Source organism: Dermacentor albipictus, chromosome 10, assembly GCF_038994185.2.
Source record: "Dermacentor albipictus isolate Rhodes 1998 colony chromosome 10, USDA_Dalb.pri_finalv2, whole genome shotgun sequence".
Classification (NCBI taxonomy): Eukaryota; Metazoa; Arthropoda; class Arachnida; order Ixodida; family Ixodidae; genus Dermacentor; species Dermacentor albipictus.
This window is the reverse complement of record NC_091830.1, coordinates 24430354-24445913: the sequence shown is the minus strand read 5'-3', so window position 1 is coordinate 24445913 and position 15560 is coordinate 24430354. Positions and strand designations below refer to the sequence as shown.

Sequence of the window (15560 nt, the reverse complement as noted above, 5' to 3'; positions counted from 1 at the left end):
CGGGATGTAACGCCCGCCCAACTATAAAGCGAGATATAATAAGGAAGAAAAAGCATGTGCTGTTATAGAGTGTTGGCTTGCTGCGGTAACGCAAGGGAAACGATGGAACATGTTTTATTAGAATGTGATATCTGCCCAGCGGTCAATTTCGGCACCATTGGACTCCTTGAAGATACACTCCTAGGCAAAGTTACACCCTTTGGAGTGCTCCTTGTGCCACACAACAATAATCGTCATCCGCCGTGATGCGTTTGCTTTCGTTTAGTGACGAATGGGAGGGTCTGCTCACCAGCAGCGAGCTCGCAGCCCAACGGGCAATTGTGCAGCACGCCTGCGAGGCAGCAAGAGCGGTGCCCTCGAATAGGGGCGCCGACCTTGTGAAGCGGCCCGGAGTCAAGACATGAAGACCCCGGCCCACCGCCAATCTCTCGGAGATATAGAGGAGTAAAGTTTTTCCATTCCATTCCATTTTTTATCGCTGCGAGCCCGGTACTTGCCAGTAACGAACGGCATGCGCGTTATCAGCATGATAGCATTCATGTCAGGAAAGTAGCGGGCGCGGAGTTTTCAAGAAAGGAAACGCATCAAGGCAGATGACGATTATCGCTGTGTGGCAGAAGAGGAAATCGAAAGAGTGTAACTGTGCCTAAGAGTGTTATGACATTTGAACTACAATTTGTCTAGCTTTGGGCAACACTGCTTAGAGTGATATGACATTTGGACTACAATTTCTCTAGCTTTGGGTGACACTGCTTCGTCCAACGTGGCAACACTGGCGCACCGTTGCTTTCATGACTGCTTTTCGTGCTGATTCCTCACGTGCTTTCTTGCGCCCTATTTTCGGTGTGGCGCGCATTTTATGCTGTCTCCAACACTAATGCACCCTAACTCCTGCTGCCAATGACAAGCGTGAGTATCGGTAGTGATAAACGCTACACTCTCTCGCATGACGGCAAGGCTAGTTAGTATCTTGCAAAATATCTCGACCGGCGAGATAAAGGATGTCGCCCGCTCGTTTCAGGTTATCACAGAGAGCTTGGGTGACTGAAGTCGAAAGAAGCTACCGTGGACTCAGTGAAGAAAAGGACAAATTCCCAGAGAAAGTATGTGAAACTTAACATATGCTTTTACCGCAAACGGGATGTAACGGAAAAAACTTTATTATGCAAGTTGGTCGCACACTGGCCCGTGTTTGGGAAAACGATAAAGAAAGAAATCGGTTGGCGACAGTACTTAGCAAAATAGTTTGAATCTCAAAGTAGGGGAATTTCGCTAAGGAAGTGCCGATTTTACCAACTTATTTATATTGATGTTTACCTTTTGCCGTTGAGAGCACCACTTGCGACACAGCCATACAAATTTTGAGGCCAGTGTTAAAAAGTAATTTGCTCATTCCGTTCCTTAATTGGTTCAACTGCAGTGCTGGCAGTTCTGCTGCTAGCAGTGGAGTATAATTCTCTCGTGACGTGTATGAAAATTCATTTTGACTGAAGCATGCCATGATAGCTGCCTTGTGCAAAATGTTATCATGCAAAGAGATATAGAACTCCCCTGGTCGTTTTGATTCGCTAGAATCCCAAAATTTCTTACAAGGAAATTACACAGAAAGAACAGTTCTCATTCTGCTGGCAGGATTGTACCTCTCAGCCGTTCTGCTGATGGAGAATATTGATCCTGACTGGAGAGAGAGAGTGGACAGAACGGGTGTATGTGCCTTCTTTGTGTTCTAGCACATACCCTTCACAGTTGTGGAGGTGGTTTTAAATTATCTCAATCTACTTCTAAAAACAATGATTCAATGCCTCTACTTAGTCTTCATGTTCCAGTGCTCTGCTTCTAATTTTTACTGGATAGTACTGATGTCCTTTTGCCTTAAGGTAGCGTGAGGCCTATTAATGTGGTTAAAAGCTGGATTAATCCAGCAGTAAGAAGCTAGCATCTATTTTTAGTAGAGAGCAGTGGCTAAGTCTGGACAGGTAAGAGGAGAAAAACTGCTGAGTCTTCCGACTTTGCCACGAGGATGTGCAAATTCGACAAATGAATAAAACTTGCTCTTCCTTTCTGTCTTAAAGGGAGATTGCTTGCTTGCACCTGCGAATGGTCACTTTGATGAATGCTGCTCGAAGCAGTTTAAAACCCGCCCCACATTCAGTGTTTCTACCGGCGTTTTCTGGCGTTGGCGTCTCCTGACGTCGTCACATAACCGGCACCAGGGAGAGCATCCAGCTACATGAGCGGCACGCGGACCAGCACTGATTGGTCTGCAATCATCGGGCGGCTGCAGCGATCTCTTGTGAGTGCGCCACCCTCAGCATCGATGCCAGGTGACAAAACGCCGTAAAAACGCTGAGTGTGGGGCGGCCTTAAAGGGCACCTGAAACGGTTTGAACAAATTTTATGGACACGTAGGGCACAGCTAAAGTTAAACACTCGCACTACAATTTGTGTGAAGCGTCTCATATTAAGAGAGCTGCGGAAGATTGCGAGTTACCCTCCTCCATAATTGTGCATTTTCTCCTCGACTCATTCGCCTAGTGATGGGGGCTAAGCTCTGCCTTCACTGGGTCTGCATCATCATGGCACGTCATGTCGTCGACTTCCGGTTCTCTAGGTGCGAGCACGCGAAGCCTCTCCAAACTCAGCCAGGTGCTTGGCAGTCAGCCCCAAGAAAGAGCTATCAAAGCAGCGTGCGTTGCGAGCATTATGTCACAGCGCTGAACCTGTCTGTTATTCCGGTAACCACAAGGCGAGCTGGGCATTTTGACGGATAGCGAGAGGCACAAACTCAAGCTGATGAAGGAACTTTAGCTTAGACGTACGTGAGTGGATTGATCGGTCTGCACGGACTAGCCACCTGTGGGCACAGAGCTTTTACACGAAGTGTAAGACATTTTAAACATTTACAAAAACATGTTGTGTCCGGTATTCCGGTAACCACAGGCAAGCTGGTCATTCGGCAAATGACTGGAGGCATAAACTCAAGCAGATGAAGGAACTTTAGCATAGACGTACGTGAGCATCCTGATCGGTCAGCATGGTACAGACAGTTGTTGGCGCAGCCCTTAAGCAGTCAAACAAAGCGCTAATATTGCTCTGACCAAGTGTAAAACATTCTAAACATAAAAACAAGGTGTTGATGATTACACTCCTGCGAAAAATCTACACCACCAGCAAAGAAGATTACACTTTGTTGCTGCTACTGTGTATGGTTGAGCTCTGTGCCACCAGGTGGCTGCACCGTGCAGACCATTCACATTTGCCCTTCCGCTCATCTCATGGCTCATCCCAGCACAGTCAGCCGGTCAGACCCTGTCCCCTTGCGCTTGCGTTTGCCCTAATACCGGACTCGCCAAACGCTATTGCGTTAGTAATCTTCCGGTGTAAAGTGACGGCCACAAACGCGCAAATCCTGGCGTCGATCGGATAGCGGCAGTCCGATGCGCAGCAGCCAGTTAGCTCGTATGCTGCCTTGTAGAGGGACACGATGTCACAGCCTGACATATTGCCAGTCGCTAGGTTTGCAGTCCACAAGGCAACAAAGTCGAATCATAGTGCTCGCGAAAAGACTGAGACCGACTTTGACCGCGGAGCTCTCGTCAAAATGGAGTATGTTGTAACACAAGCAGACGACGCTTGCTGTCTGCCAGAAGTGCTTAAGTGTACTGAAAAATTGTTCTTGTGCCTTCCCTTTATGTTACTTTCTTTTTACAAAAACAAATTAACTAACATTCCAACTATTACGAAGATCAATTGTTTACCATAAAGTTGGAAAAATTATCGATCACGCGCCCTGCTCAGCCAATCGGATAGCTCGCCCCACTGACGTCATACGGGTGATTTCCGTCATATGGGTAGGGGCGGCTTAAAATTCCGCCGAGCAGCGTGCTGCGATCGGCAGCTATGTGCATGTTTAAAACCTTATAATAAATTACACGCTTTGCGCGGAGCACTTAGATGTGTCAATTAATGATCAGAAGGACCCACTCTAACGACTCAGTATGTCTGTAGAAAATCGTCCAAATCGTTTCAGGGTCCCTTTAAAATTCAGCCAAGTGATGTGCTGCGATCGGCAGCAATGTATATTTTTAAATCTTATAATAAATTACACGCTTCATGCAGAGCACTTTCACGCGTCCTATTCTAATTCTAATGAATTCCTTCTAATTCTGAAGGACCTATTCTAATGCTTCGGTAGGTTTGTATGAAATTGCCAAATTGTTTCAGGGTCCCTTTGAGGCTTACTGGGCATTGTGTTTCACCAGCTATCATGTCACTGCCTTGCCTGATTGGCGAAACTAAATTCTTTTCTTCTGCCCTCACCATTTCCTTTCTGCTCAAGTTATTGGAAGCAAGAAGTGGCTAGCACTCCTGTTCTACATTTACATATTTTTTTTTGTTTGGGAATGCCCTCCTCACAATAAAAGAAATATTCGAACACTTAATCTCTTACTTTAGCTTGATTTCGCAATTGTCTTTAGTATCTTTCTTGGAACACATCTTAATGATCTGGTAAGGATTGCAGTGTTTCATAGAAAAGAGTCTAGAAAAAGCTGGAGTCGTGTGAAAAGATAAAGAGTAATTTGGTCCTTGTTATGAACATCGTCTGGCAGTTTTTTTCATTGAATTCTTTATTCTACACTTAATTCACGTATAACACACGTGCCAGTTTTTACATCCAAGTCTGTAGCATTGAATGTAGCCCATGAACCCTACTGTGTTGTATCCTGTAATAAAGAAAATTGCTCTTGTATGGTCGGTGTAAACGGGAGTGTTGATGTGCATAGGTTTGTGATGCCAACAACTATTTTTAGAACACATATCAACCTCTGTTACCACTATATTGATAATGGCGCCTTCACTTATACTGCTACTTTCACTTCTGTATTGCAAGCTGCATGGCTGAATGAATATATAGACAAGGTCACAACGGGTAACACTTGCCTAGATGGCTTACAGATTTCTATTGGCAAACGAGTTAAGATTAATAATGGTGCAGAAAGGTTTGTGAAAGAAAAATTGGCATTAACCTGTAAGTAGTAGAAATCTACAAATGAAAACCATTTGGATTTCTCAGGAAGAAAACTTCACAGTTGACGAAAAATATGTCCTGGTTTAAAAGAGTACCGACACAAAAATTTTTGATCTTGTTTTTTCTGCTGCACTAAGTAGCTAGTAACCCAGTAATCACCTCACGAAACAGCACTGGCTTCAGAGCGCGACAGGTAATTATTTTGAGTCTTGTTTGCGACCAGTCTTAGTTTCGGTTTAAAGAGCAACAAAATGGGCTGAAGAAGGAATGTAAACACAGCTGGACATGTGACCTCACAAAACTCTGACGTGCGCACGCCGGTACGCTCGCCAGCACGACGGCTTCGTCTTCCTAATTCGTCTGCTATGCCTACAGGTGCTTTGCGATTGGATTGCAGAAACATTAATAAAGGTCCTGCTTTGCGATGCCCTCGCCATCATTGTCCTCCTTGTTTTTATTGTCCCACAGCGACTATTTCCTGTTTGTGGTAGCTGCCGCCGAATTAGACAAGGCCAACCACATTTGATCGGATCCACCACAATGCAGCAACTTGGAAGGTGCGCCTAGCGACGGCTATCAATGTGTGCACGCACCGGTACGAGGAGTACGAGCCATTCGTTGAGGGTGCTTTGAGAATGAAGCATATTCCGGAGCAGAACACAAGGCAAGGTAAAAGTCAACCCAGCATCAGGCTTGGGGGTACGTAGTCTTGGTGGAAGAGCACTGGACTGCTCTAGGCTTGGTCGGTTTTGTTTATACCAGGCAGGCTTGAAATGAAATGAGCAAATCCGGCTGGTCTTAAGTAGGGTCCATTCTAAGCGTCCAGCGGCACGCACGAATTTGGACCACTTCTACTGCTGGGAAACAGTATATAGGCCTAGCTCACTAGCCGTCAGATCCGAGGCCAACGGCCCTTGCGACCTGTCCATAGCTGATAATAAAACCTCTATATTCGACACAATCAATGCCTGCACGTTTATGTCGCTTAAAAGCGATAATACAATTAGTCTTCGTTACACCATTGGTAGTGTTGACGAAACAAGTTAGCCAGGCGAGCCACTTTGCAGAGACGATTTCAGCGGCAGCTGTGCTGTCCTCTTGAGAGTCGAAATTGTGGCAACGATTTACTATATCACGCAACATTTTATAACATGCACACTCTCAAGGTCACTTTACTAGTTATTTTGTGTCAAAAACATATTTTAGCAGATTCTTGTACTGCCGTCAGCAGCGAAAGAAGTGAACCTCACGACCAGGGAGAAAAAAAAAATTACGAGGATAATCGGAGCGGCGAGAAACTTGCTTGCAGGGCCCGCCCCAATGGCAGCGCAAACTTGTGACGCAGAGTTTTCTCCATTGTTTACATTCCTTGTCGATGTCGCGAGGTGCCGCGCATTGCGGTTGGCTGTGCGCACATACTTTAAAATTGAATTTAATTATGTTCTAAGCCGTATTCGCTGTTGATATATTGCAGATGTGTGTGTGTGCCCACGTAAATCGATTGCACACATTAACTCGACTTCGAAATTTTGTGTCAGTACTCGTTTAGTGTGTACTTAAAGGAGATAGAAAATGGCGCCCAAGCAGCAGCCACAGTCTTCGTCCTTCTCTCTACACACCTTCATCTTTCTCTTCCCCGCAACATATGACTAGAAATCAAAAAGAAACAAAATTATAAGATGTGTCGTTATGGCGAAAATCACAATTTTAGCTCTGCATCCCCCATTAAAGTGTGAAATCATCGTCCTATCTCACTGAACTCGCTTTGCTGCAAATTGTTGAAGCACGGGATCTGTCGGCACCTCAAACAATACCTAGAGAGCAACTTCGTGTCTGAAGTCCAGGATGGTTTTATGGAAAGCTTAAGTTCTGTATAAGCTCTCTGGAGTTGCAATAGACACTACAAATGGACATCAGAGCTACCTCAAAAACCGTGTTCTGTACGTCGAGGTTGGCAGTTCTATTTCTGAGACACTTTCCATGACGTCGGCCATACTACAGGGGTCAGTCTTGCGACTGATTGTGTTGCCAATGTATGTCAATGGCATACCAAACACCGTAGATTCCAACTTAAAATAAAGTTTTTCACTGATGCAGCACACAATAGTTATATCAAAAGCCAATGAAACTAGCCTCAGCAATAATCTTGGTAAGGTTTGCCACTGGTGTGAAGAGTGGGAAATAGGCTTAGACATTAATGAGTGCTCTGTTATGAAGATAAGCAGGAAGAAGAGATCTTTACAATTTCCCTATTTCATTTGCAACATTGTACTTAATAATGTTTCTGACTATTAGTACCTCAGGGTGGAACACATAATGGAACACATGAGGTGGAACAAGCACATTGAAAACTTTTGTGTGAGCGCTTTAAGAACTTTAGGGAACCTCCTTGCAAACTTTCAGGCGGCAGCATACAGATAAAGCTTTTAGCATTCACTATGCTTGGTAGAGCTCTCCTTGAATAAGCATTAGCTTCGTGGTATCACAACGCAAAAAAAAACTTCCTAAATTAGAATGAGTACAGCGAATGGCAATTAGGTTCATCTGGAATCACTACAGAACAACTGACAGTGTGTCGCAGATGGTGAGGACTCTTCACCACTCGACGCACCAAGTGTCTTCCTCCCATAGGGATAGTGGCTCACCTGTGGAACTTCGATTTGATCATGTATTTATCGACAGGGTATGATACAATTGGGATAGCACGTCCAATACTCTTGTCAGATCACCTGGTGGCTCAGCTAAACCCGCCGAAACCCTTCCTAGGGCCAAATCTCCTTGACTTCACGGTACTAGCAAAAAACTCTCCGTTTTAAATGTTCATGCAAGAAGCCTTGTCAGCACTTTCTCTAAATTTCATTCGTTGGTCTTGTCTTGCTCGCCACATAATATCAGTGTTACTGCTACCTGGTTACGTGATGGTGTGTATGATTCTGAAATAACCCTCCCTGACTTCAAAGTGGCTCCGAGAGACAAAATTCGGGAGAGGAGGCAGTGTTGCTCTATTTGTTACATCTCACCTCCACTTTTCTGTACCCTCTGCCCAGCCTGATACTGAGTCTTTGTGGTGTAATGTCCAACTTGCAAATATGGCTTTGATTATAGAGCTCGTTTACCATCCACCTGCTTCTAATATTGAGTATTCACACAATCTAATAAATTTTTGCATAGTTACAATACTTCTTCATCCAATGTTATCTGGCGATATTAATGCTCCTAATGTTGATTGGTCTTCAATGAAAGTGAGCGGAGATGAAGTAGCTATTGGGCGGGAGATGGTTCACATTTGATTGACCTGTGGCATGCACCAGATCGTTCAGGGTTTCACTCGGTAAACTTCAGTCCTTGAGCGTGTTTTGCTTACATCCCTTTTTAATTCCGGTTATCAATGCGATGTTATTGATGGAATATCGGACCACAATGCTGTGTAAATGTCAGTTCCAGGCATCGGCCCTAAATCCCGCTATATCTACTGCACATTTCCCGACTTTAACGGCGCTGATGATTTGGCAATTACAGACACCCTGTGCTATTCCTTTGATGAGTGTGAGCTAATAAGTACTAGTGATACTAATACTTTGACAAGTTTCCACGAAAATCTTGTCAGTAAGGGTATACACGTTTTCATTCCTTTAAAAACAAAGAAAACAAACTGAAAGTTCTTTAATAACTAGAGACCTTTTGCGTTAATGATGTCTTGTGGCCAGATTACATCGATCAAAATGCTCTGGCAACTCAAGAAAACTCATGCAATTCGTTAGCACCAAAAAGAAGCTTGGTTCTTAAATCAATGTTGCAAAAGATTTTCATTACAAGGTAACCTTGACAAAATAAATGAAGACAAATCGCTGTAAATGTTGCAAAGCTATCCTACCACCTGGGCCATCCTCGAACACATTTATAATTAACAATGTTGCAGTTTCTGATATGCAGACTATACCTACTTCTTTTAACGCCTACTTCCAGTCTTTCTTTACGACTGATAACTCGGTAATCCCTGTTTTTTAGGGTGTTATTAAAACCTAATCCTAAACTCTGACACCCAAAAGTTGTTTGGTCCTGACGGTATGTCGACTCTTTTTCTCGTTCGATACTCCCTTTGGTGTGGCACAAATCTATTTAGAAAATCTCTTAATGGCCACCCTTCGTCCCTCATGGAAACTAAGTTGGGTAACATTCAATTCTTATTTAACTATAGGCTTATCTCCTTAACAGCACATTCATGTAAATTACTCAAACAAACATGCTATCTTTAAGACATTGTGGAATTTCTTTAAACTAACGAGATTTTACGTACTTTCCAGCATGGTTTTAGGCATAGCCTCAGCAGTATAACTCATCTGACAGAATTCTTTTATGACATCAGCAGCTCTTTAGACATAGGTGACCAGAGTGATGCTATATTTATAGACTTTTCAAAGGCCTTCAACACTGTCTCACACCCTAAACTTATGCACAAGCTATTTGCTATTGGCGGCGAGCTCCACCACTGGAAAAGCTAGCGCCACCGTCTGCGTGACATGGCATGAGGGATGAAGTGGACACAGCAGCTGCGTCGGCTGCTTCGGAAGTGCCGAAGCGAGCTGAAAAGGAAATTTAAAGTCCCACCTCCGCAGTAGTTCTGATTAAATGGTGAGGCTTTACTGCCTTAGGTGTCTTCTTGACAACATTTGAAAGTACTATAATAGGTAGTGGCTGCCTTTAGAGGTGTGCAGCATGGTAGGCTACTGCTCGGTGCCGCAGTGCCAGACGTACGCAACGGAGCTTGGTGTCAGCCTCATTCACATGTAGCCACAGGACAAGGAGCTGCGCGAAGGTTGGCCGGCGAAACTTAGAACTGTCAGGTAGCCATTGGCTACAACTCGGGTATGCAGCAAGCGCAGATGGAGGAAAAATTTCTGCTATGGTGCCGGGACTGCGCAATGTTCGGTGAGTAGCAGGAAACGCGCACTGGGAGGCTCGCCTGTGTCCACTGCCCGACTATTGTCATGACTGTTTGGTCTATGAACTTGTTATGCTAGATACTGGCAAGTTCACTGGAATGGAAAGGGGGTGGTAAGACGCACATTAAAAAAAAGGCATGGCATATGGTCATGTTTGTGTTATGAATTAATTCACTGGATTATGAAAAACGAGCAGAGGGAAATCGCATGCTAGAAGACCGATAAACATACAGTGCGACACAATTTGAGAAATAATATTGAAATGACCAAGAATTTAGAAGACAAAAAAAGAGTGAATTGTCGTGAAGGCACTTCACAGTCGCCGTAGCTAGGCGTCGAAGTCTCTATAATGGAATTATTCTTGAACAGTTCTGATAGCGTCCACGCAACAATGGTTCCTAGTGTACTGTCAAATGCTCACATGCTGTCACCTAAAGCTTGAGGCACGGTGCGAAAACGCACTCGCACCGAAAGCAAAAGATTGTGCGTGGACATGCATGCAGGCGTGCAGTCGGTCGCTGTGAACCCGTGCTATCGCTGGATTGAGGCTCCATTCTGTTGTACCCCATTTGGTTATACAGACAGCCCACTATAAGAAAATATTTCACATAGTTTACCTTCAGCGTTTGCCTAAATTTCATGCAAGAAGCCGGTTCGGAAGACTCCATCGCAGCGACTGCGCGCAGTGGCATTCCCGTACTGTACGTATTCGGTAAAGAGGTAGCGTCTCTAAATGATTCTGTGCTTTCAGTTTGCCCAACATTGTTATATCAACAGTCAAAAACTTCCCTAGTTTTGAGAGTACCTACATAAATGCCCAAGAGGGCTGCCGCATGGTGTTTTTATTGAGCGCCGTGAGCGAAACCTAGGAGGAGTGCGCCACGTGATCCCTCATATACCCAAGGGAGGTGCTTCCGACAGATGGCGACTCCGTAACTCCACCCTGCCAATACTAAAGGAATGCATCCTTGGTTGGCTGGATATCGGATTTTCTTTCCCAGCGCACACAGTATGTACGGTTCTACTCTACTAACTCACCCTTGATGCCTTCTAGTCGGGTTCCCCAAGGCTCAGTACTGGGTCCTCTTTTGTTCCTGGTTTATAATAATGATCTCCCAATAACACACCTCAGTTAAAATACGCCTTTTTGCAGATGATTGTGTTTTATATTATACAACTAAATCTTCTAGTGATCATGTTGTCCTTAACAATTCTTTTGCTGAATTCTGTGGCTTGTTGAAAGCATGGCAAATCAATATGAACTTTTCCCAAACTATCCATGTCCTGTGCATGATACTAATGCCCTTCCTTTTTTGCCTATGCCTTTAATAGTATTGCTTTCAATTGATTCTTCAAATTGAAATATTTAGGTATCCTTCTAACAGGCAATTTGTCATGATCAAAACACCTTGATGTCACCTGTAATAAGGCCCTTAAAAGACTAGGTTATTTGCATCGTATGCTGCATCTTTCTGCTCAAGAAACAACTAACATTTAAAACCTTCATTTGCCCTATCCACGAATATGGCTGCGTTGTATGGAATCCATACAAGACACCGTGACGTCAAAAAACTAGAATCGGTACAAAAAAGGCAGTGCATTTTGTTTGTTGGAGATAGGAGAAGGACTTTTTGCCATCTTTCTTTCCCTACTTGGTATCACTCCTCTTGCAGTGCGTCGTAAACTTGAATGTCTTAAATTCCTTTTACATGTTAATAAATTCTCCTCGTCCCTCCTCTCTAGATAACTATTTGACTTTTTCCAAACCCTAACCCATAAGGAGTAGCCATGCTCTAAATATTTCAAGCTTTCTTGTCCGCACTGATTCCTTTAAGTACAGCTTTTTTCCATCAACAATTGAAGTCATTCATTGCCGGGCAACATCCATTTACTACCACTGAAAATTCTCGCGAGCTTGCTTGTAAATGTTTGTATGTTCATTGTTCATCCCACCCCTGCAATAGCCTTATTGAGGCTGCAGTATGTATAAATAAAATGAAACAGGCTAAAACTCTTGTATTTAATATACGACAACGTCCAACATTATGAAATTGCTTAACCTGTGTCCAGTTTCTTGTGTGAATGCTCATCAAAACCACAGAATAATACAGGTGCTACATGCCATGAATTATATATATATAGATATTAATTTTTTTGGCAATGTTGAAAGTTGAAATGACATATTTATAAATTGCATTGTTTAGTTGTGCAATTTCTCCAATTTTTGTTTTTTTGTTCCTTGATGTTTGCAATTTCTTCATATTCACTCCTGCCTAGACTAGAGTGAGTCTGCGTTGTTTATAAGTAAATTTCGTAAATGTAGCAGTCTACCACGAGCGCTATGATGAATCCCAGTTTGAGACAAAATGCTGCGGCTCTTATTTTGGTCATGAGGCCCATGGTGGTATAACTAAATGTTCAGGTTGTTACACTTGGTTACAACAGCAGCTTGCACTAATACTATGCTCCAAGACTTATTGAACGATGAAAAAGGGGATCTTTACCACAAGTATCTATGTTCTTTCGTTATTCTGGCATTTTGTCATTACGTTTTTGTTTTGAAGTGAAATGCATTTGTCAGGTAACATGTCTTGTTTTCCTTGTGCAGCATTGAGGCATTCCAGCTGTCAAGCAACTGCAGATGGTGAATTCACATCAAGGATGCGACCACAGCTATAACTCCTGTGCGTACGAGACAGATAAACATGGTCTGAAGCACCCACCATAATCAGTGCAGGCCAGCATCCGATTGAATGCCATTTGTGCCTCTAAGCTTCTCGCCAATATTGAACCTGACGCAACAACTGCCACCCACAAAGGCAAGAGGCCATTTCCATGCCCTTATGCCCTCAAAGCTTCTCACAAAAAGTTCATCTGAAGCAACACCTGTGCTTTTACACAAGTGAAATGGCATTTCAGTGCCACTTATGCCCGCGCAGCTGTTCACGAAAGAGTCGCCTTAACGAACACCTGCGCACCCACACAGGCGAGAGGCCATTTCTGTGCCCTGCATGCCCATACAGCTGCTCACGAAAGAGTAACCTTAACGACCACGTGCGCACCCACACAGGTGAGAGGCCATTTCAGTGCCCTTCATGCCCTCGAAGCTTCTCGCGGAAGTCATCTGAAGACTCATAAGCGCATCCACACAGGCGAGAAACCATTTCAGTGCCATTTATGCCCGCACAGCTGCTCACAAAAGCGTCACCTGAACAACCACCTGTACACCCACACAGGCGAGAGGCCATTTCAGTGCCCTTCATGCCCTCAGAGCTTCTCGCACAAGTCTACACTGAAGAATCATGAGCGCACCCACTCAGGCGAGAGGCCATTTCAGTGCCATTTATGCCCGCACAGCTGCTCACGAAAGAGTCTCCTTAACAAACACCTGCGCACCCACACAGGCGAGAGGCCATTTCTGTGCCCTGCATGCCCGTACAGCTGCTCACAAAAGAGTAACCTTAACAACCACCTGCGCACCCACACAGGTGAGAGGCCATTTCAGTGCCCTTCATGCCCTCGGAGCTTCTCACACAAGTCTACACTGAAGAATCATGAGTGCACTCACACAGTTGAGAGGCCATTTCAGTGCCCTGCATGCCCGTACAGCTGCTCATAAAAGCGTCACCTGAATGACCACCTGCGCACCCACACAGGCGAGAGGCCCTTTCAGTGCTCTTTATGCCCTCAGAGCTTCTCACACAAGTCTACACTAAAGAATCATGAGTGCACCCACACAGGCGAGAGGCCATTTCAGTGCCCTTCATGCCCTCAGATCTTCTCACACAAGTCTACACTGAAGAATCATGAGCGCACCCACACAGGCGAGAGGCCCTTTCAGTGCTCTTTATGCCCTCAGAGCTCCTCACACAAGTCTACACTAAAGAATCATGAGTGCACCCACACAGGCGAGAGGCCATTTCAGTGCCCTTCATGCCCTCAGAGCTCCTCACACAAGTCTACACTAAAGAATCATGAGTGCACCCACACAGGCGAGAGGCCATTTCAGTGCCCTTCATGCCCTCAGAGCTTCTCACACAAGTCTACACTAAAGAATCATGAGTGCACCCACACAGGCGAGAGGCCATTTCAGTGCCCTTCATGCCCTCAGAGCTTCTCACACAAGTCTACACTAAAGAATCATGAGCGCACCCACACAGGCGAGAGGCCCTTTCAGTGCTCTTTATGCCCTCAGAGCTCCTCACACAAGTCTACACTAAAGAATCATGAGTGCACCCACACAGGCGAGAGGCCATTTCAGTGCCCTTCATGCCCTCAGAGCTTCTCACACAAGTCTACACTAAAGAATCATGAGTGCACCCACACAGGCGAGAGGCCATTTCAGTGCCCTTCATGCCCTCAGAGCTTCTCACACAAGTCTACACTAAAGAATCATGAGCGCACCCACACAGGCGAGAGGCCCTTTCAGTGCTCTTTATGCCCTCAGAGCTCCTCACACAAGTCTACACTAAAGAATCATGAGTGCACCCACACAGGCGAGAGGCCATTTCAGTGCCCTTCATGCCCTCAGAGCTTCTCACACAAGTCTACACTAAAGAATCATGAGTGCACCCACACAGGCGAGAGGCCATTTCAGTGCCCTTCATGCCCTCAGAGCTTCTCACACAAGTCTACACTGAAGAATCATGAGCGCACCCACACAGGCGAGAGGCCATTTCAGTGCCATTTATGCACGCACAGCTGCTCACGAAAGAATCTCCTTAACAAACACCTGAGTACCCACACAGGTGATATGCCACTTCAGTGGCCTTGATGCCCTCAAACTTTCGAGCAAAAGTCTGCACTAAAGGTTCACCTTCGCATCCACCAATGTGTGAGGCTGTTTTAGAGCCCTTCTTGTGGGACTGCTTTGGACAATTTCAAGACTCACGTGCGCATCCGCACAGACAAGATGCCATTTCAATGCTCTTTGTGTCCTTCAACGTTTCCAGGAAACAGTACTCTGAACCAACACCTACACGTCCACGTAGGTGAGATGTCATTTCAGTGCCTTTAGTGCCTTCAAAGACCTTCTCGCGAAACTCCGCACTAAAAGTTTACTTGCGCATACAGTAAAGTAAGAGGCTCTTTGAGTGGTTTTAATACTTTCCAAAAGCTCAGGAATGTATTGGTCCCCAAGCCAGTACACACCGGAGATCGTTGAAGCAGAAAAAATTCAATGTTCTCTTGGTTCATGTGTAAAGGTCACATCAGTGCATCTTTTGCCAAAAGACTTTACTTTTCCAAGCACACTTGCTGCACAGTAGTGCTGAGTTGTGAAACCTGTCATTATTTCTTGGTTCTCATGTTCTTACTTTCTTCATGGATCTCCAGTGCATATATGTGTGTTATTTCTCTTAATAAAGTCCTTCGAAGTTAGCATTTGTCTTTCTGCTTCCGAGTACCCTTTGTTCATTCTGCACTTCAAATCTACACGTGGATTACCATCTAGCCTGCGCCCAATTTTTGCAGTGATTTTGCTGTTAGACTCGTATTCTTGTTGCCAGTAGGCTCTATGCATGTGAGAGTCTTTGACGGTCTTTTTATTATTAAGATGTTTAAGCTTTTTGTTTTCTTGTATATAAGCA

General features: G+C 44.7%; 1 protein-coding gene and 1 pseudogene across 1 annotated transcript; both read left to right on the top strand.

Annotated features, from left to right (window-relative positions):
* Positions 1–306: 306 nt before the first annotated feature.
* On the top strand, positions 307–13601 carry LOC139051063 (oocyte zinc finger protein XlCOF6-like; annotated as a pseudogene).
* LOC139050841 (oocyte zinc finger protein XlCOF6-like) lies at positions 13595–15360 on the top strand (the record flags this gene model as incomplete). The annotated part of the gene is made up of 1 exon (XM_070527633.1): positions 13595–15360. A coding segment is annotated over one exon (1152 nt), but the record flags the coding sequence as incomplete, so codon positions are not given.
* Between the last annotated feature and the right edge of the window lie 200 nt (positions 15361–15560).